At 39.5% G+C, this 21,789-nt stretch overlaps 1 protein-coding gene across 8 annotated transcripts in view; it reads right to left on the reverse strand.

The window, feature by feature from the left end:
* Positions 1–3,269: 3,269 nt before the first annotated feature.
* ZDHHC20 (zinc finger DHHC-type palmitoyltransferase 20) overlaps positions 3,270–21,789 on the reverse strand; it is an 85,976-nt gene continuing 67,456 nt past the window's right edge. For 2 of the 8 annotated variants that reach the window (XM_053563693.1, XM_053563694.1), the window contains 4 exons: positions 18,764–18,853; positions 16,581–16,696; positions 7,854–7,942; positions 3,270–4,427 (listed from right to left, as the gene is read on the reverse strand). In XM_053563693.1, the coding sequence (XP_053419668.1) occupies positions 4,374–4,427; positions 7,854–7,942; positions 16,581–16,696; positions 18,764–18,853 (349 nt within the window). In that variant the 3' untranslated portion in view covers positions 3,270–4,373. Of the gene's footprint in view, positions 4,428–7,853; positions 7,943–8,988; positions 13,307–14,594; positions 14,673–16,578; positions 16,697–17,049; positions 17,095–18,763; positions 18,854–21,789 lie in introns of those variants that run through there. The other 6 variants (XM_053563695.1, XM_053563697.1, XM_053563696.1 and 3 more) reach the window with 3 other exon arrangements.

Below are 21,789 nucleotides of genomic sequence, written 5' to 3' on the forward strand. Positions count from 1 at the left end.
CTGGTCGTGAACTCCTGAGCTCAAGAGATCCTCCTGTTTCAATCTCCCAGATTGTTAGGATTATAGACATGAACCACAGCACCTTAGCCCATGGTCATTTCTAATAGCCTCTTAACTGTTAGTTTTGTTTTTTTTTTTTTTTTTGAGACATAGTCTCACTATGTTGCCCTTGGTAGAATGCCGTAGCGTCACAGCTCACAGCATCCTCAAGCTCTTGGTTAAGTGATTCTCTTGCCTCAGCCTCCCAAGTACCTGGGACTATAGGTGCCCGCCGCAATGCCCAGCTATAACTGTTATGTTTTGGGTTTTTTTTTTTGAGACAGAGCCTCAAGCTGTCGCCCTGGGTTGAGTGCTGTGGCATCACAGCTCACAGCAACCTCCAACTCCTGGGCTCAAGTGATTTTCTCCTGCGACTACAGGGGCCCGCTACAACGCCTGACTATTTTTTGGTTGCAGCCATCATTGTTGTTTGGCGGGCCCAGGCTCGATTGGAACCTGCCATCTCAGGTGCATATGGCTGGTGCTTTAGCCACTGTTAGTTTTTAAGTAATCCAAAATACAAAACACAAAAGTATTACATGTTCACTGAGAAACTGTGAAATAAGAGTCCTGTGCCTCCCCATTTCCACTTACCCCCCTTGACTCCAAGGAGCATTAATAATCTGGTGTCTATCCTTCTAGATACTGTTTTTTGTTTGTTTTTGAGACCAAGTCTCACTATGTTGCCCTTGGTAGAGTGCTATGGCGTCATAGCTCACAGCAATCTCCAACTCTTGGGCTTCAGCGATTCTCTTGCCTCAGCCTCCCGAGTAGCTGGGACTACAGGTACCTGCCACAATGCCTGGCTATTTTTTGTTGTTGTTGTTGTCATTGTCTAGCAGGCCCAGGCCAGGTTCTAATCCACCAGTCCCGGTTATGTGGCCAGTGCCCTAACCATTGAGCTACAGGTGCTGAGTCATACTGTTCTATGCATAAAAATTTATATTTGTATATTATATATATATTTATTTATTTAACCTGTAAACTGTTTATATAGTTTTTTTATTCATTTTTTGTATTTTGAAATTATTTTTTTATTAAATCATAACTTTGTACATTGATGCATTTGTGGGGTTCAGGGTACATATCTTTTTAAAACTGGAATCACATTATGCATTTTGTTTTGCAATTGCTTTTTCCTCCCTTTTGAGTTTATTATAGATTTTACAGGAGTTTCTAAAAATGGGGGAGGAGGGGAGTGTAGAGAAGTTCAAGTTAACTTTCATCCAGTTTCCCTGATAACATCTTGTACAAATAGAGAGGGTATTCAGAATTTATAGTTTATTTTATATTTTTAATTTTCTGAGACACAGTTTCACTCTGTGGTCCAGGCTAGAGTGCTGTGGCATTATCATAACTCACAGCAAATTCAAACTCTTGGGTTCAAGTGATTCTCCTGCTTCGGCCTCCTGAGTAGCTGGAACTATAGGCGCTGCCACAGTGCCCAGCTAGTTTTTTCTATTTTTAGTAGAGAGAAGGTCTCTTGCTTAGGCTCATCTCAAACTCCTGAGCTCAAGCAATCCACTTGCCTCAGTCTTCTGGAGTGCTGAGATTACAGGAGTGAGCCACCATGCCTGGCCTAGAGTTTACTTTTTTTTTTTTGCTTGTATGAAAGTTCTTTATTGGTGAGAGAGGGATGCTGCAGAGCAGCACCAAGGAGGAGAGAAAAGAGAGGGAACCAAAAGAAAAGAGCACTCTTATATAAATTTGGTTAGAGGAAGTCTTAGAAGGGTGACAGGATGGTAGAATAGCCAATAAGGAGTTACTGCTCTGGCGGGAAGAGCCGTTAGGGGCAGGCCATAAGTTTGAAATTTCCAGCGGATAATTGGGACAGAGAGATGAAGTAAGTTTTGCGACTGGGAGATGTTTAGTAGGCAACTCCCTTATAGTTTACATTCATGTGTTTGTGTGTGTTTAGTTGTATGCAATTTTGTCACAAATGTAGAATCATGTAACCACTACAATCAAGATATGGCACTATTCTGTGACTTTATATTCTCTTTATAACTACATCCCCTGTTCCCCTCAGTTCTGGCAACCACTTATCTACTCTTCATCTCTATACTTTTGCTGTTTCTTCTTCTTTTTTAATTGAGACAGAGTCTCATTTTGTCACCCTTGGTAGAGTGCCATGGTGTCATACCTCAAACTCTTGGGCTCAAATGATTCTCTTGCCTCAGCCTCTCGAGTAGCTGGGACTACAGGTGCCCGCCACAATGCCTGGCTATTTATTTATTTATTTATTTATTTATTTTTCTTTAGCAGGCCCAGGTTGGGTTTGAACCCACCAGCCCTGGAGTGTGTGGCATGCTGTAACCACTGATCTAAGAGTGCCTAGCCACTTTTGCTGTTTCAAGAATGTTACATAAGTAACTTATACTGGCTTTTCTCATTTAACATTATTTCCTTGGGATCCATCTGAATCGTTACATGTATCTGTAGTTCAAGCATGGACCTTTCCTTTGAGTCTTTGTAGATATATCTACATGCGCATTGCATAAAATGGATATATCAATTAATTATGTAACATCTTTTAATTATGCACATTTCTGGTGGCATCTAAGAATATAATTGGCCCTCTGTATCTGCAGGGTCTGCAGCAGCAGATATAAGCAAATACTAATCAAAAATGGGGAGGAAAAAATAGCCGGGTGTTGTGGCGGGCGCCTGTAGTCCCAGCTACTCGGGAGGCTGAGGCAAGAGAATTGCTTAAGCCCAGGAGTTGGAGGTTGCTGTGAGCTGTGTGAGGCCATGGCATTCTACCGAGGGCCATAAAGTGAGACTCTGTCTCTACCAAAAAAAAAAAAAAAAAAAATGGGGAGGAATCCTCAGGCAAAGTGTCTAAAAAAAATTGGGGATAAAAACAATGCAACATAATGACAGTAAAAAATACAAATAAAAACACAGTGTAACAACTATTTATGAACATTTACAGTGTAATAGGCATTATAAGTAATCCAGAGATGATTTAAAGTTACAGGAGAATATGCATAGGTTATGTGCACTATTTCTTTTTTTTTTTTTTTTGAGACAGAGCCTCAAGCTATCGCCCTGGGTAGAGTGCCATGGCATCACAGCTCACGGCAACCTCCAACTCCTGGGCTCAAGCGATTCTCCTGCCTCCATCTCCCAAGTAGCTGGGCCTACAGGTGCCTGCCACAATGGCCGGCTATTTTTTGGTTGCAGCCATCATTGTTGTTTGGCGGGCCTGGGTTGGATTTGAACCCGCCAGCTCAGGTGTATGTGGCTGGCGCCTTAGCTGCTTGAGCCACAGGCGCCAAGCTGGTTATATGCAAATACTATACCCTTTTATTTTTTTATCAGGGACTTGAATACACAGGATTTTGGTATCTGAGCAGCATCTTGGAAACAATCCCCTGTGGATACCAAGGGACAACAACAGGCAGTCCCCGAGTTACAAACATCTAACTTATATATAACTTGCACTTATAAATGGAGGCTATTACAGGTAACAGGTATATGTACCTGTTCCAATCTATATACAAATTCAAGAACAAACCTATAGAACCTATTTCATTCATAACCTGAGGACTGCCTGTATATTGAAAATTTAACACTACTTCACATCTAATACTACTTCACATTAGAGAGTACTTCCAAAAATGTAGAAAAGCTAGACAGATATTTTAATGAAGAACCTAAGCTTAATCAGTATATAGACAGGGTGCTGAATAACACATTGATGGAACAACAGTTCTAACATGCACATTCTGCCATGAACCCTTCTCCTCCCTCACATACTCCTGCTCTCCCTTCCTTCTGTGACATTGATGGGCATCAAGCTAAGAAATGCTGTAAAAACTGCATTTACCAGTGAATTTCTTTTAATTTTTTTTCAGTCTTTGGCTGGGGCTGGGTTTGAACCCGCCACCTCTGGCATATGGGGCCAGCATCCTATCCCTTTGAGCCTACCCACAGGTGCTGCCCTTCCCAGTGAATTTTAATGAAAGATTATAAAGCAAGTAATTTTTCTCATTTTACTTCAACATACATAGACAACTTCTCCATATCTGTAAGCGCCATATGTTGCAAACAAAGACTTCCAAGTTTATTTTATAAGGAGGGAAAAGCTCATGTTGATAAATCTTCCAAACAGAGAGTTGTGACTTCCAGTGGCCAAATGAGGTAAATCATAGCCAGTATTTCTCACTCCCTGAACCAGGAACACCCAGAGGCCCAATATAGTCTTGGGTTCTCACTGGCCGTGCAGACACCTTCTTGTCATTTCAGCTTACAGGTCTCAGGATCTCCATCCATCCCATATGTCTGTGTCCCATGGGCACCATAACTGGGAAGGCAGAAGTAGCTACTGCTTATTCCCACCACTCACCCATCATCTGGAGTAGACTGAGTTTGAAAACACATACCTGATACAGGCATTGAAAAGCTGTGAGATCATACTATAAACAGTACACAGACTTCCAAAATTTGGTATTTTCACTTAACATCTTCCAAGATCTTTCCTTCACATGGAGTACTTCAGTGTTTATGAACATAGTCACACAAAACTAACTTTAAATGGTTTCATTGTAGTCTCTGGAATATAGCAACATAATCTAGCCACTTCCCTATTAACAGGCATTCCTTATTTATTGGCAGGTTAACATTGGAAAACCATGACAGGTTTTCCTTATTTATTGCTTTTTATTTTATTTTTTTTGAGATGGAGTCTTACTTTGTTACCCTTCATAGAGTGCCGTGGCGTCACACCTCACAGCAACCTCCAACTCCTGGGCTTCAGCGATTCTCTTGCCTCAGCCTCCAGAGTAGCTGGGACTACAGGTGTCCCCCACAGTGCTCAGCTATTGTTTGTTGCCGTTTGGCCAGGGCTGGGTTCAAACCCATTACCCTCGGTATGTGGGGCCGCGCCCTACTCACTGAGCCACAGGCGCTGCCCTATTCATTGCTTTTTAAAAAGTCTCTCAAATAACTAGCCTTATGTGCTGATCTCTGCATACATTTCTTAGAGTGAGTTGCTAGTACACTGGTTACAAACTATGAAAACTGACACACATTGTGCTGAACTGCTTGCTCTGGAAAAATTAAGATATTTTATACCTCTAAAATATGCTCTGTTGCCACTATCCTTAGCAACTATCCTAGACAAAAACAATCTTACTGTTTGTTTTACATTGGCTCACAGCAACCTCCAACTCTTGGGCTTAAGTGATCCTCTTGCCTCAGTTTTTCCATTTTTAGTAGAGACGGGATCTTGCTTTTCGCTCAGGCTGGTCTTGAACTTGTGAGCTCAGGCAATTCACCTGCCTTGGCCTAGTGCTAGTTTTTTTCTTAAATTTTCATGTATCAAGGGTTTTATGAACTAGTATTATCCCTGCTTTGAAACACCTTTCTTATCCCACTATGAAATTTTTTGTGCATATTTTCTTGCAGTACCTTCTGGGTTTTTTTTTTTCTTTTGAGACAGAGCCTCAAGCTATTGCCCTGGGTACAGTGCTGTTGCATTACAACTCACAGCAACCTCCAACTCCTGGACTTAAGCGATCTCTTGCCTCAGCCTCCGGAGTAGCTGGGACTACAGGCACCCACCATAATGCCCAGCTATTTTTTGGTTGCAGCCATCGTTGTTTGGAGGGCCCGGGCTGGATTTGAACCCACCAGCTCAGGTGTATGTGGCTGGCAACTTAGCTACTTGAGCCCCAGGTGCTGAGCCTGCAGTACCTTTGTGTGTTCAGTTTTTTGGGGTTTTCTGAGACAGAGTCTCACTCTGTTCCCTAGGCCAGAGTGCTGTGGCATTATCACAGCTCACAGCAACCTCAAACTCCTGGGCTCAAGCGATCCTCTTGCCTCAGCCTCCTTAAGCAACTGGTACTGTAAGCACCTACCACCATGCCCGGTTAGTTTTTTCTATTTTTAGTAGAGACCGGGGTCTCACCCTTGCTCAGGTTGGTCTTGAACTCCTGAGCTCAAGGGATCCTCCTGCCTTCGCCTTCCAGAGTGCTAGGATTACAGGCATGAGCCACCATGCATGGCCTATATTTAGTTTTTTTTGTTTTTCTTTTTTTTTAGAGACAGAGTCTCACTTTGTCACTCTCTGTAGACGCCATGGCGTTATAGCTTGCAGCAACCTCCAGCTCTTGGGCTTAGGTGATTCTCTTGCTTCGGCCTCCTGAGTAGCTGGGACTACAGGCACCCACCACAATGCCCAGCTATTTTTTTGTTGCAGTTTGGCCAGGGCTGGGTTTGAACCTGCCACCCTCAGTATATGGGACTGGTACCCTACTCACTGAGCCACAGGCGCCACCCTGTTGTTTTTTTTGAGACAGAGTCTCAAGCTGTGGCCCTGGGTAGAGTGCTGTGGTGTCACAGATCACAGCAACCTCAAACTCCTGGGCTTAAGTGATTCTCTTGCCTCATCCTCCCAAGTTAACTGTGACAACAGGTGCCTGCCACAACACCCGGCTATTTTTGTTGTTGTCATTGTTGTTTGGCAGGCCTGGGCTGGATTCAGACCCACCAACAGCTTAGGTGTATGGGGCTGGCACCCTAGCCGCTGAGGTAAAGGTGCAGAGCCCCTATATTCAGTTTTTATGTGCCATCTGGAATGTGTTTTGATTTAAGAGGTAGCTTTATTTTTTTCCCAAATAGATAGCATAGTGCTCTAGCATCTTACATCCTATTTTCTCACCACTGATACAGAATTTCTAAGGCACCAGTTTTCTTTCTAAAAACATATCCACAAGAAAATAAAATAGAATAAAAAGGCATATGGTGAAACAGAACGCATTACTGACTTTGAATGGTCCTTTCTGGAGGCAACCTCATGAATAGTCACTGTGTATCCTTTCAGATATTCCACTGCATGTCACATAAATGGAGGCGGGACATCTATGCTGTTTCTAGTCTTTTGCTGCTTCAAACAGTACTGCAATGAATGTCATTATATATACTGCTCACAATGCAGACATAAAATCCCTAAAATTTTATATTTAAATATTTATTTCCAGCTGGGTGAGGTGGCTCATGCCTGTAATCGTAGCACTCTGGGAGGCCGAGGCTGTTGGATTGCTTGAGCTCACGAGTTTGAGACCAGCCTGAGCAAAAAGCAAGACCTGTCTCTAATAAAAATAAAAAAAAAACTGAGGCAAGAGGATCGCTTGAGCCCAAATTTAAGGTTGCTGTGAGCTATGACACCACAGCACTCTACCCAGGGCGACAGCTTGAGACTCTATCTCCAAACACAAAAAAAAAAAAAAAAAAAAAGAAATATATATATATATGTGTGTGTGTATCTATGTATTTCCTAGAAAATATATATGAATTTAATGAATTGATGCATTAAAAAAATGGGCCTCTTAATACTTGATAGATATTTCCAACTGCTCTCCACAGAAACTACACTGTTACAGACATCACCAAAATGTCTGAGTTTGATCTTTCCCAAATTTAGGATAACTGTAGGTTCTGGTGTCCACTTTGTTTGAGAAGTTAGGCAAAACCACGGGGAAAATCTAATGGACATGAAATTCATTGCTACACTTATTTCTGACCGTTAGGGTTCATTTTGTGGGTGGCTACTCCAAAAATAAACAATCAAAAATTTATAATCTTGTAAGTTGACTTGAAAGTGTATATATGGGGAAATGAAATAAATGACAGACAAAAGTCTAGTGATTTAGGACCACAGATGATGTTAATCCAGCTTAGAGGCCAATTGGAAGTAGGATAGAGTTGGAAATCCTGGAAGAATTACTTTCTGTGATGAACGGGAAGGGAGGAAACAGCTTTGGGTGAAGAACAGCACGTGAGAATTATGGAACAGAAATGTAACTTACATCCTCTCTAGCAGGTAGAAGGCACTGATATGGAGGGGTCAAAGACAGCAAAGTCAATGTCACAGGTCTGTTCAATAACCCATAAGGACCTATGACACACAAAAAAACTAAATGTCAGTTCCTATCTCTATATATTCTAGGAGATATGAGTAAGAAAAACAAGCAGAATAGGCCAGTATTGTTCTTTACTGCCAGAATGGCTTTGAATAGCCAGCCTATGAGAAATTAGGAAGCCAGGCGAAGTAGCTCACACCTGTAATCCTAGCACTCCGGGAGGCCTTGGTGGGTAGATTGACTGAGCTCAGGAGTTAGAGACCAGCCTGAGCCAAGAGCGAGACCCTGTCTCTAAAAATAGCTAACGTTGTGGTGGGTGCCTGTACTCCCAGACACTTGGGAGGCTGGGACAAGAGGATCACTTGAGCCCAAGAGTTTGAGGTTGCTGTGAGCTATTAGGCCATGGCACTCTATCAAGAGTGACAAAGTGAAATTGTCTCAAAAAAAAAAAAAAAAAAAAATTTTTTTTTTTTTTTTTTGAAAAAGAAATTAGGACTATGTAGTATCATCTGTTATACTCTTCTGGTGTGAAAACAGCCCTCTGGGCCAATAGTTTAGTAACTATTCCTTCTTCCCATCCCCAAAACTATTTGGGGGTGGGGGACAGTTTCTTCATGTCTACTGGCCTCTTTGTTCCCATTTCAGAATTTCCTAGCCTAAAAACTGGGAAACATGGTTCAACCCCAGAGCCATTTGTTTTATTCAACAGCCTTACTATCGGAACTTTGCCTCCGTGGAAAATAACTGGAATAGATGCCATAAGAGAATTTTACGCAAGATAAAATCTATCACTGAGGATTTTAATAACCACAGTTCAACAACTTACAGGGATTTTAAAGGAACTCAGACACTAAAGTGCCTTCTGAAATTAAATTATGTTCAGTAAAAGGTAAGTTAAATACTAAAGATTTTGAATAAACTCAAACTACAATTTTTGTTGTATTGAAATAATAACTACCTTAGAGTTGGTTTCCCAAATTACTAACAAATCTCTTTCTCTATTTTACCAAGTCTTCAAATTGATAAAATAGGCATTCTTTCATTTGGTAAATACTTTATATAACAAAAAACTTCAAATATGAGACTTTATATTTATTTATTAAGTAATTCATTATGATTTTTGAAAAAAAAGTTTTAAAATGTTCTGCACACATGTTAACGTAGGTTAGGCCATCCAAAAGACAAAGCAAAGAGTCAACATTAAGTCATGTTTTAGGATGATACAAATAAGAACAAATAACAAGGCCCCGGTACTCGTTAAGTAAAGACAACCAAAGTAAACTGTACTTCAAATATGTTTATATAAAAGTGTATTAAAGATCATTTTAAAAGTGTCCATCTTTTCTTTTAAATAGGCATAGACTCATCTGCAATCATGTACAAATATAACAAAAACTGGACTAACAACTTTCATATCTATTAATACTCTTTAATTAACAAATACAATTCCATCCAAATATGCAACCTAACAATATAGAATGAAGTCATTAGAAAAATACAAACCTTTCTGAATCTACATTACATTTTTAAGTTAAATTGGAAAATACAGTTTAGTTCATATGAAACATATGAATTTCAGATTTACATATTATATGTATCTAACATTAGACATGGTCTTTATTTGGCTGAAATGTAAAAATATGATTAATTTCTTAATAACAGAATAGCTAAAAATAATTTCCATTGGTAGCAGTGCTAGTCCCTAGCAAAATTTTGTGAGCAAAACTTACATGTAAGTTACTATCTATTCAATGCCCAAAATATGCAGAACCAAACCCTAAGCCCTTGATATACATTTGCCTTAAAGACAACTGAATGGAGATCTCACGTCTGATAATCTTTGAACAATCCTGTAAACATAGTCAAAAATCTGCTTTCTAATAGAAATAAAATTCACGTAAACATTACATATTTGACTTAAACAAACCTGACGGTTAAACTCACTTATGACACACTGGATCATACTACCAAGTATGTAAAAAGTTTTTAAAATATCATCCTATGTAAAGATGAAACTAAACTTTGTAAACATGTTCATTTTTAATAGCTAATAGACTGTAGCTGCTCTTTGGTTTGGCATAGTCTTAGGTAGTGAATATTCAAGTAAATTTATACCTCGGTAAACCAGGTCTCCTATCTAATTTGTTTTTAATGGCAATGGCAAGACCTGAAATTCAACTTTATTCTCCTTAAGTGTTTCCATAAATATTCAACTGTTTGAAGGACTAAAGATAGTTTCATTTTCATTTTGACCTTTTCTCCCCAAATAGTTGATAGCAATAATACCAGTTGAAATACCAAAGAGGCAGCCTTCCCGGCAGGTACACATACCACATGTAGGCCCTTGCTGAATGGTCAGTAACATGTATGAATTCAGCTAAATAATAATTAGAATTAATAAAATATTGGCCATAAATGAAATCAAAGATAACTAATTAAAAAGCTTTAACTGAAAATTTCTGAAAAGGTGTTTACTATGCTATTAAAGAGGTTAAATAACAGAGATTAAAAGAATTGAGAAAGATTTCAATACCACAAGAGTGCCTGAACAGGAAAACTGTTTCTTCAGTTGGTAGCCAGCACATGCAAATCTTTTGATCAAAATGTAGAAATAATCACAAAAAGTACCAGGAGAATATTTCTGAAAGTAGTATGTTTAAACAGTTAGTATTTCCTTATAATACACAAACTGTCAAAGTGAAGTTATGTTTTTGGTTGGTAATTGATATCTCTTAACTTTCATTCTAGTTTCACAGAATCAAGATTAAGATAAATTGAAATGAAGGCAAAAGAATCCACACTATAGTATTCCAGACTATGTTTTCTTTTTTTACTTTTATTTCACTTTATCGCCTTTAGTAGAATGCCGTGGTGTCACAGCTCACAGCAAACTCCAACTCCTGGGCTTAGGCGATTCTCTTGCCTCAGCCTCCCAAGTAGCTGGGACTATAGGCGCCTGCCATAACGCCCGGCTATTTTTTTGTTGCAGTTTGGCTGGGGCAGGCCAGTGCCCTACCCACTGAGCCACAGGTGCTGCCTCCAAACTATGTTTTCAAAGGGGAAAAAGTTTATTTCAAAGGGGAAAAAAGTTTCTTCCTTTTAAAATCCAGCATTAGGATAGCCAGTGGAAATTAGACAAATCTTACAAATTATAAACCCACAATAGCAACTATGAAATTTGTTACATAAGGAAATGACAGAGGTTATCCCTAGTATATTGTCTGGACTATAGAAAGTACTATAGAAAATACTCTAAAAAAATTGTTGGGTGAATGAAAAGTAGGGTCATTTTGCAAAATTGGGCATCACAAAATGTTAGAAGTCATCAAGTCCAACTTATTCTTAACATCCCTCCAATGCAATCCCATTTTACATATAAGGAGACTGTAACCTAAATGCTGGTAAGAATTTAGCTCTGCCTACCTACTGGAAGCAATTAACCATTCCAGTGTGTTTGTGTGTCTGCGTGTGTTTAATTAAACAGTATAAATGAAGAGTAACATTTCTACACTATTTATAGGCTACTGTTCTTTTCTTTAAATTAATGCAGAATTTGTCAAGTAGGTTAGATTTTAAAAGGAAAAAGGAGAAATAAAAAAATTTTTAAAAAAAGGAGAAATGAGTCTTGTCAGAAAGGAGTTGCTGTTACTACATATGAAGTCAGATTTAATGTAATGCATTGAAAAACAGAACCTTCTGCTTTTCAGAGACTGGGGAATTTAAAATGACTACTCAGGTTAGCATTTCTTCCTGAGAGCCATGTTCTATTAAATAGTTTTTTGCTTAGTTTGAACTGTATTTTCTTTTCTTTCTTTTTTTTTTTGTGAGACAGAGCGTTAAGTTGTCTCTGGCTATAGTGCCATGACATCACAGCTGTGACATCACAGCTCACAGCAACCTCCAACTCCTGGGCTCAAGTGATTCTCCTGCCTCTGCCTCCCAAGTAGCTGGGACTACAGGCGCCCGTCACAACACCCGGCTATTCTTTTTGGTTGCAGCCGTCATTGTTATTTGGCGGGCCCAGGCTGGATTCGAACCCACCAGCTCAGATGTATGTGGCTGGCGCCTTAACCGCTTCAGCCACAAGTGCCGAGCCATGAACTGTATTTTCAGTCACTGCTTAAGCTGCTATAGATTACTGTAAAAAGTTTCAATGTAATTTTTAGTCATCAACAAATGAAATTTGAAAGCTAACTCAACATGTTTTATTCTAATACCTTTAGGACTCAAAATATATATTTTTTGAGCCACAGTATATGTTGCCCTTGGTAGAGTGCTGTGGCATCACAGCTCGTAGCAACCTCAAACTCTTGGGCTTAAGTGATTCTTTTGCCTCAGCCTCTGGAGTAGCTGGGACTACAGGTGCCTGCCACGATGCCTGGCTATTTTTTTTTATTGTTGTTTAGCAGGCCCAGGCTAAACCCACCAGCCCTGGTGTATGTGGTTGGCACCCTAACCACTGAGCCACAGGCCCTGAGCCTCAAAATATTTTTTAACTGCTTATGCAATATCCTACCTCTCTATTCCCTTTGCTTTTCTTCTAGGCACTCCCAGCACTTCCTACTGTGTCCAATATTTCTACAGCCCATGTAACTGTGTTTCCCTGCCCGTATGTATATACCCTTGAAAGATTAACAAAAATGTTATTAAAAAGCAGAAAGAAGTCAAACTATTTCTTAGACTGCCATATGTCCTTTAAGCCTTGGGCATACACTATATACTACATGGTTGTATTAAAGCTTATAATTAAGCCTTCAACGAATTATAACAATGCATTCTACATTCTCAATGATTATATTTTGATATCTGAATCCTTCTGAGTGTTATTTTATAGCCAACAATAAAAAAAACTTTATTATAAATGTTGAAAAGTATCAAATAGTAATTATAAATTAGCAAATACCCGATTTTAAAAAGTGGTTATTTTCTTTTCCTTATATAGTACAAGCAACAATAATCTGGATATTATTCACTTTCAGCCACCATTTGCCCTAGATGTACTTTACTTAAGACAAGCTTTTACCTTGTGTTTTTGGAGTGAAAATTTAGATGGATACTAAGAAACAATTCTAATAATGTAACTCAGGTATCGAAAAAAATACATATGCTGTGTTAATATGTGATGATAATTCATATTATAGCATCTCATAACAGGTAAGTATTATTTCCAGAGTAAAATTAAGTTACTTTATAGGTGTAAATCAATGTTGTACAAATGGACATTTAAGATTAAGGCATCGTTCTGCTCTGGAGTAGTGCTTCTGTGAATTCAGCAAACTATACAAAGGCTTCCTTTTTTAAAAAATATATCTTCTGTTATAATTCAATCATTTCGATCCATTGATTATTTTCTTGCAAGTGAAATCGAAAATGTCAGTCAATATTATGTTTTTATATACCTGTAAAAACAGAAACGAATGAATTATTGGTAAAAACAATTTTTTTATTTCTGAATATATTTATTTATTAAATGTTTCTGTGGACTAAGGTATATGGGTCATTATATAAGTTTTGAGATACCCAAAGATCAAGAAATGTAAACTCCATGTAAATAGAAACAAATAAAGCCCTCCCAACACCAATAAGCTGAACAAGTTGAAACATGATTGGAGGAATCAGAAAGGATGCTGTTGACTGTCTTTCTTGGAAGTGACATAATAGACTATAAAGTTGCTAATATTAATAAGACAAGAAATGAATTTTTTAATACTATTATAATAATAAAGATTATTACTAGCAGTAAATGAGGGGATATCCTGACTTTCTTCCCCTGAAGCAATATAGAATACATAGATACCATTTGAGAAGATATTTTATCTACCTATAGCTATTCTAAGACTGGTGCAGGATGTAGGAAAAGTTCTCACAGCAACGTTAAGGGAACTGGAGCTGAGGATTACCAACAAACACAACCATTATTAGCCATTATTCTGCCTACATTCAGAAGAAATGTAGACTGAGGACCTGTCTAGGTACACAGTTCTAGCTCCTGGTGGCACAAACCTGGCCCGTAATCCCCACATGCCGGTTCTAAAGCTCTTCAGGCTGTAGCTCATTCCGCCCGATGTGACCCCCACTCCCAGTTCCTGTGCCCTGACTCTGAACTGGGTGTTAGACTCTGGTTGTAACCCTGGACACAGGCATTAGGTCCTTTGCAAGGGCTTGATTGTTCATGACAAATCTGCAGGCGAGGAGGCAGATGCTCCCCTAAGTTGACACTCCAGATGAGAACCTTTTGGAAAAATGAGCTCCTGCCACATGGTCATTTATTACACAGCAGTGCTCTGGCTGTATCCTTCACAAACCACAAAACCATCAATGAACCTCTTAGGTGTGGTGTCTTCCTCAGCCTTTAATTTTAGTTACTCTTCTCTGGAGCAAAAGTCACCTTTTTCTTGAACTAATAAGGTACTATTTATTGAAAAGGTTAGTTTAGCTGTCCACATGCCAGTCTGAAATCATTTTTATTGGTTTCTTCATTAATTTACCAATATATATTTACTAAGTCCATGCTAAAAGTGGTAAGAAAAATGAGATTTTGGCACATGCTATCTTCCATTCTCTCTTATACTGCCTAAATTTGCTCATATAATTGAAGAGTGAAAAAAATTGAAATACAAGTTGTTTTGAGATTATGAAATATGGAAACTGTATTTGTTCAAGAAAATTACCTTTATACTGTCTTACCTTGCTCTTATTCAAATGGTTAGTTATGAACAAGTGGTACTCAATTTTCTATTGCCACTGTAACATGGTTATTTGTCCCTGTAAGCACATAATTATATATGACATGACCAAAAGAAGTAATAAAGTTGCTGGCTAAATGGCAAATTGATTACAGTAAAAAACAACTGTTATTTGAGCACTAAATAGGCTTACAGTGCCAACCACTTGTCTTCCTATAAAACCTAGGAGTAAGTAAAGTGCATTAAGAAACAAAATTTTTGTTTTATGCTATTCTTGTGGAAATATTCATAGGCTTTAAAGATGTTAAACAGCAATAATTAAGACATAACACAAAGGCTGGGTGAGATAGCTCACACCTGTAATCCTAATAGTATGGGAGGCTGAGCAAGAGAGAAACTTCATCTCTAAAAATAGCTGGGTGTTGTGGCAGTGCCTATAGTCTGAGCTACTTGGGAGGCTGAGGCAAGAGGTTCACTTGAGCCCAAAAGTTTGAGGTTGCTGTGAGCTATCACACCACAGCACTGTAACAAGGGTGACAAAGTGAGATTCTTTAAAAAAAAAAGACGTAACACAAAATGGGCCAGGCATGGTGGCTCATACCTGTAATGCTAGCACTTTGGGAGGCTTAGGCTCTTGAGCCCAGAAGTCTGAGGTTGTAGTAAGTTATGATTAGGTCATTGCACTCTAGCCTGGGCATTAGAGTGAGATCCAGTGTCAAAAAAGGGAAAAAAATAAAGAAATACACAAAAAGGACTTTTCCCTTTATCTTTCTTTTTATTTATTTATTTATTTTGAGACAAAGCCTCGAGCTGTCGCTCTGGGTAGAGTGCCGTGACATCACAGCTCACAGTAACCTCAACTCCTGGGCTCAAGTGACTCTCCTGCCTCTGCCTCCCACGTAGCTGGGACTACAGGTGCCCGCCACAACGCCCGGCCACTTTTTGGTTGCAGCCATCATTGTTGTTTGGGCCTGGGCTGAATTCAAACCCACCAGCTCTGGTGTATGTGGCTGGTGCCTTAGCCGCTTGAGCCACAGGTCCTGAGCCATATCTTTCTTTTTAAGAGATGAAGTTTCACTATGTTGCTGAGGCTGGCCTCAAACTCCTGGGTTTTCCCTTGATTTTATACAAGGGGTATAATGATCCTAATGAAGATCCTAAGGACAGCAATTTAAGAGAATGCTTTAAGTGCTGCTAAAAGTCAAGAAAGCAACAACAACAACAAACCAGAAATTTTAACAGCAAGCTTTTAGGATACTTCCTAGGGTTAGTACAAATTTATCTGAATGTCCCAAACAACTTTTTTTTTTTTTTTGAGACAGAGTCTCACTTTGTTGCCCTAGGTAGAGTGCCATAGTGTCACAGCTCACCACAACCTCCAGCTCTTGGGCTCAGGTAATTCTCCTGCCTCAGCCTCCCTCAGCTGGGAGGGACTATAGGCACCCGCCACATGCCCCGTTATTTTTTGTTGCAGTTTGGCTGGGGCCAGGTTCAAACCTGCCGTCCTTGGAATATGGGGTGGGCACCCTACTCACTGAGCCACAGGTGCCGCCCGTCCCGAACTATTTTTTAACAAGGCAAGAAGACAATGACAATGTTATTACTATTATCAATAGGAACCACCTATGTTTTAGGCTATAATGCTAGGTAACTGGCTAGACCATATGTAAACCCATGTCTCATTAAAAATCCCACTTCAGTTTTATCGACTATTCTATAGTGCATCCACAACTCACAATATATAGCAGGGTTCAAAAAAAAGAATCTAGATAAGCAGAATAAAACACAAACATCAACCACTATGCTCTCCCAACTCTCTCTAATTCCTCATAAAAGCTACCACTAAACATGAAAACCTCATAAGTATTTTATTTCTCATATTTTCAAAATTTAAGATATCATAGTATTTTGATTTTTCCAAATTTATTACATCTGATGACTTTCATCTGAACCAGACAAAGGAGTGTTTTCAGGTGAGAACTATTACCTGATCTGCCAATGCCTTCTTCAGCTCCATTCTCCAGCCACTGAGATTCACTGTCCAACAAGCGGTTTTTTGATTCACTAAGTGGTTTGATAGGAAAAGGTTGATTTGAGCCAATACTAAAAAGAAAAGCAAATAATTTAGAAAATAGTTTAATGCTCCATTAAGGATGCTTAATAAATTAATAAGTAGAAAATTAGTACTCCTCCTAGCGATGTGAGGGCAACTCATGAGATCTCAGAACTCTGAAAAAACTCTACTTCAAAAGAAAAATGTGCCCACAACCCCCCTGTTAAATGGCTCTCTAGACCCAAGAATTGATATTCTAACACTGCCAATAAAAACAATTAGGTAAAAGAAAAAAAGCTCCAGAGGCCAGTCTGAAATGTTTTTAACATATGTTAATCAAAAGCTGTAAGGTATTACAAGGACAGGCGAGGATCTATGTCTGTGGCCAGTACAAAAAAATTACCTGTCATTTCCCAAGTTTTCTGCTTTTTACCTCTGCAGTTTAGATCTAAGGGGAAAAAATGATTCAGTGATTTAGCGTAGACTTATTTTTCTAGTTAAGAGATCCAGGGAGGGAGGGAATAGAGGAAGGAAAGAAAGAGGAAAAGAGAACTAGTATTTGTTGGGTCCCTGTTATGGGTCAGACACTGTCCTAGCCACTTTGTATAAATTTTCTCAACCCTCATAATTACCTTGGGAGGAAGGAATCATCTTTCTTTTAAAGAGGTAGAAACCGAGTCTTATAGTTTAAGCGACTTGTTCAGAACCATAACATGTTAGACCTCGAAGCTCTAAGGCCTTAAGCTCTAGGTTCTTAGGCCTGTATTCTTCCATTATTAAAATGCTAGCTTGGAACTTACAATCCCGCTTCTCCTACAATTAACTTTGCTGGAAGTATCTCTAGCTTCTTTAAAATTTAATTTAAAATGAACTATTCAAATGAATTTAAGAAACAGTTTACTTGCCATGGAATTATTATGAGAAAATTTCCTTTAAGAAGAATTAATCAAAAAACATTTGTATTTATGAATTTTCACTATCATGTCTTGCCATGTATAATGCACACATTTTTGCCCAAATTTTTGAGGGAAAAATAAGGATGCACATTATATATAAGTAGCACTGATCATGACAGGGCCAGTCTGTCAGGGTGGGGGAAGAGTAGAGCCCAGGGCTTCCCTGGGGACCACCTTGCCCTACCCTCCTGGGTCCACATGGCATATGGGGTTCTAGTTCCAGAAGATCTGATAGGAGCAGGCTGGAGTGGCCTCTGCTGAGAGCCACGATCAGGGGAGAGAGCAGTGGCAGGCCATGGCAAGGTGGGCCATGGACGTGCAGGGCAAGAGCCAAGGCCTGGGGTCCCACCCTGTCAGCCACATGTGTGGCCATCTCAGTCAACAGCAGTGGGGAGGGAAGGGCAACCAGGAGAGGAAAAGGGCAACCTTCACAGGCTACAGGAGGGGGCTGTGGCTTGCATGTTTACCAAGGGATTGTTAGCCCTCCCCAGATACATCTCTCCTGGCTGAAACCTGGGCACTTTCTCAAGGGTCATTTTCCTGGAAGGTTAGACTAAAAATATGGATGCACATTACTCATGGCAGTGCATTATACACAGCAGATTATGGTATTTTGACACTGCAGTTAAAATTCGTTTATCAAGATGAATTAGTGACTAGTATGATGACTAATTTCTTTTTAAAAAAATATAACATAAATAAGCCAATATAATCAAATCTTTTTGAGACAGAGTATTACTCAGTTGCTCTGGAGTTGAGTGCCATGGCGTTACAGCCCACAGCAACCTGCAACTCTTGCCTCAGCCTCCTGAGTAGCTGGGACTGCAGGTGCTTACCTCAAAGCCCAGCAATTTTTGTCTCACTCTTGCTCAGGCTGGAAAATCTTGAAAGTGTATCTTAGATGTTTCCTACTTAGATATTTCCAATTTTATGTGATTCTCCTGGTTTAACTATTAACAAGCAAGCATTATCTACTATCAAGTGTTCTAGCTTGTATGACACCCTCAGTTAAAAAAAAATTTGAATAGAATTTCCCTTTCTTTATTATACTCTCTTACTAAATTACTACTGCATTTATCCATAAGATATGTATACATAACACACATATTCAGTTTGCTTTACAATCAACACAAAAAAGCTTAATGACAAGCAGCAGCATACCTTCTGGCATACTCATTTTGGTTTGCAACAGAAACTTGGTCTGGGTCCAATCCAACAAGGCGGGTTGGAAAACTGCAACCATCACCCAAGCTGCATAATGAAAAATATCAGAAATAATTTGAATTGTATTAAATTAAATTGGTGAAATTTAATACCAGTTTTTCAAAGGCATGGTTTAAAGAAGTTACTTTAACTTGTCATTTCTAATGTTGAAGACATAAGCCTTTTAAAAAAATAATTTAAATACATTTAGAAATAATGTTTTCCACGCCTATTAAGATTATTATGCTTAGTATAGCACCTAAAACGTAAGTATTCAAATATGTGGGTAACTGACCTGCTTTTCATAATCATTTATGACATAATTCAGGCTCAAACTGAAATTCAAGATGTAAATTTCACATATTTACTCATTCAACAACATTCATCAATATTTACTAAGTGTCTGAGGTTTTGAGTACTATTTTTAAGAACCAGGGATATAGCTGTGAACAAAAGAGAAGAAAATCTTTGCCTTCAAGAAGCTTATAGTTTTTAACAAGTACAGTTATGCCTCACTTTCATATTCTAAACACGTAAAAACTGCTTGGAACATGGACTTTCAAGCCATGATAGAATAACTGGTGCACTTGACATGCCATTGTAAATAGTCAGAAACTCAATAGTATAAAATAACTGTTCTCAAAATAGCACAAGCTTCCTGCGAGGACCTTTCACCAGGAGGGAAAACTGAACAGAGCAAGGCAGTTTCACTGAATTAAAGTGTCAGAGCCGCAAGTTTTGAGAAGCTGAGGTGGCTTGAATCTACAGAACAGAGTTGAGAGAGAGCAAGATATGCAAGGAAATGGCTACAGAAATCTGTGCCGTACTATACTTAAGTCTTTTTTTTTTTTTTTTTAAGACAGTCTCATTATGTCACCCTCAGTATAGTGCTGTGGCATCATAGCTCACAGCAACCTCAAACTCTTGGGCTTAAAGCAATTCTCTTGCCTCAGCCTCCCAAGTAGCTGGGACTACAGGCATCCGCCACAGCGCCTGGATTTATTTTTCTTTTTTTTTTTGTTGCAGTTGTCATTGTTGTTTAGCTGGCCCGGGGTGGGTTTGAACCCACCAGCCTTGGTGTATGTGGTTGGCACCCTACCCACTGAGCTATGGGCACCACCTATACTTAAGTCTTTTGATAAATATTAAGCTGTGATAGGATGGGCGTGGTGGCTCAGGTCTGTAATCCTAGCACTCTGGGAGGTTGATGTGAGTGGACTACCTGAGTTGACAGCTTCAAGACCAGCCTGAGGCAGAGGAAGACCTTGTCTCTAAAAATAGCTAGGTGTTGGGGCAGATGCCTGGGTCCCAACTACTTGGGAGGCTGAGGCAAGAAAATCGCTTGTCCCAGCCCAAGAATTTGAGGTTGCTGGCTTGGCGCCTGTGGCTCAGCGGCTATGCCAGCCACATATACTACAGCTGGCAAGCTCGAATCCAGCCTGGGCCTGCCAAACAACAATGACAAATGCAACCAAAAAATAGCTGGGTGTTGTGGTGGGCACCTGTAGTCCCAGCTACTTGGGAGGCTGAGGCAAGGGGATCACTTAAAGCCCAAGAGTTTGAGGTTGCTGTGAGCTGTGATGCCATAGCAGTCTACACAAGGCCACATAGTGAGACTCTGCCTCAGAAAAATAAAATAAAACAAATAAAAGAGTTTGAGGTTGCTGTGAGCTATGATGCCACAGCACTTTGCCAAGGGGGACAAAGTGAGACTCTGTCTTGAAAAAAAAAAAATAAATAAACCAAGCTGCACATGTGAATCCAGGTAAAGAACAACTGGAAAGCATAGAGAAAACAATTCACAGAGGTCTCACAGCACTGGGAGACACTGAAAAATCTGACCAGCCAAAGTGGAGAGCTCTCACTTTATATATGGATTTGGTAGAGACTCCACTTTTACTATAAAGGTAAACTAGGTCTAGAGAAAATGCTACTTCATATCCAACCTAATAAAGCTTAAAACACAGCCTCAAAAAACCTAAGCTGACACCTGTAGCTCAGTGGGCAGGGTGCTGGCCATTTACACCCATGCTGGCAGGTTCAAACCTGGCCCGGGCCAGCTAAAACAACAATGACAACAACGACATAGGCGGGCGTTGTGGCGAGCACCTGTAGTCCCAGCTACTTGGAAGGCTGAGGCAAGAGAATCACTTAAGCCCAAGAGTTAGAGGTTGCTGTGAGCTGTGACACCAGGGCGACGGCTTGAGACTCTACCCAGGGTGACAGCTTGAGACTCTGTCTCAAAAAACAAACCAACAACAACAACAAAAAAAACCTAAGCTGAAATATAACTTAACTGCCTGCCAAAACAAAATTCAACATTTTTTAAAGGGAGACAATAAAATCTAGATACTCAGCAAAACATTTAAAATGTTCACCATTCAATTAATAATGAACTACACATGAAAAGTAATAGAAAATGTGATCCACATAGCTAAAAAAAATAAGTCAATAGAAAACAATCAGAAAATTGGCAATTTCAGGCAGGGCTCAGGCTCATGCCTATAACCTTGACACTCAGGGAGGCTGAGATAGGTGGACTACCTGAGCTCAAGGGTTTGAGACCAGCGTGAGCCAGAGTGACACCTTATCTCTAAAAATAGCTGGGCATTGTGGCAGGTGCCTATAGTCCCAGTTACTCAGGAGGCTGAGGCAAGAAGATCCCTTGAGCCCAAGAGTTTGAAGTTGCTGTCAGCTATGACACCACGGTACTCGACCAAGACTCTACAAAGTGAGACTCTGTCTCAAAAAAAAAAAAAAAAAAATAGATATAATGAAAAGAGATATTTTTCATTGTAAGATATAAAAAAGGATCTGGAAAATACAACATCTGAAATAAATTCACTGGATGGGCTTACCAGGAGATTAGACATTGCAGAAGAAGAACTCAGTGAACCTATAGACACAGCAGTATAAATTAACCAAAATATAGCAAAGAAAAGAAAGACAGGGAGGAGGGAGGAGGACAGAATAACAATGAAATG

The sequence above is a fragment of the Nycticebus coucang genome, chromosome 15 (assembly GCF_027406575.1).
Source record: "Nycticebus coucang isolate mNycCou1 chromosome 15, mNycCou1.pri, whole genome shotgun sequence".
Lineage (NCBI taxonomy): Eukaryota > Metazoa > Chordata > Mammalia > Primates > Lorisidae > Nycticebus > Nycticebus coucang.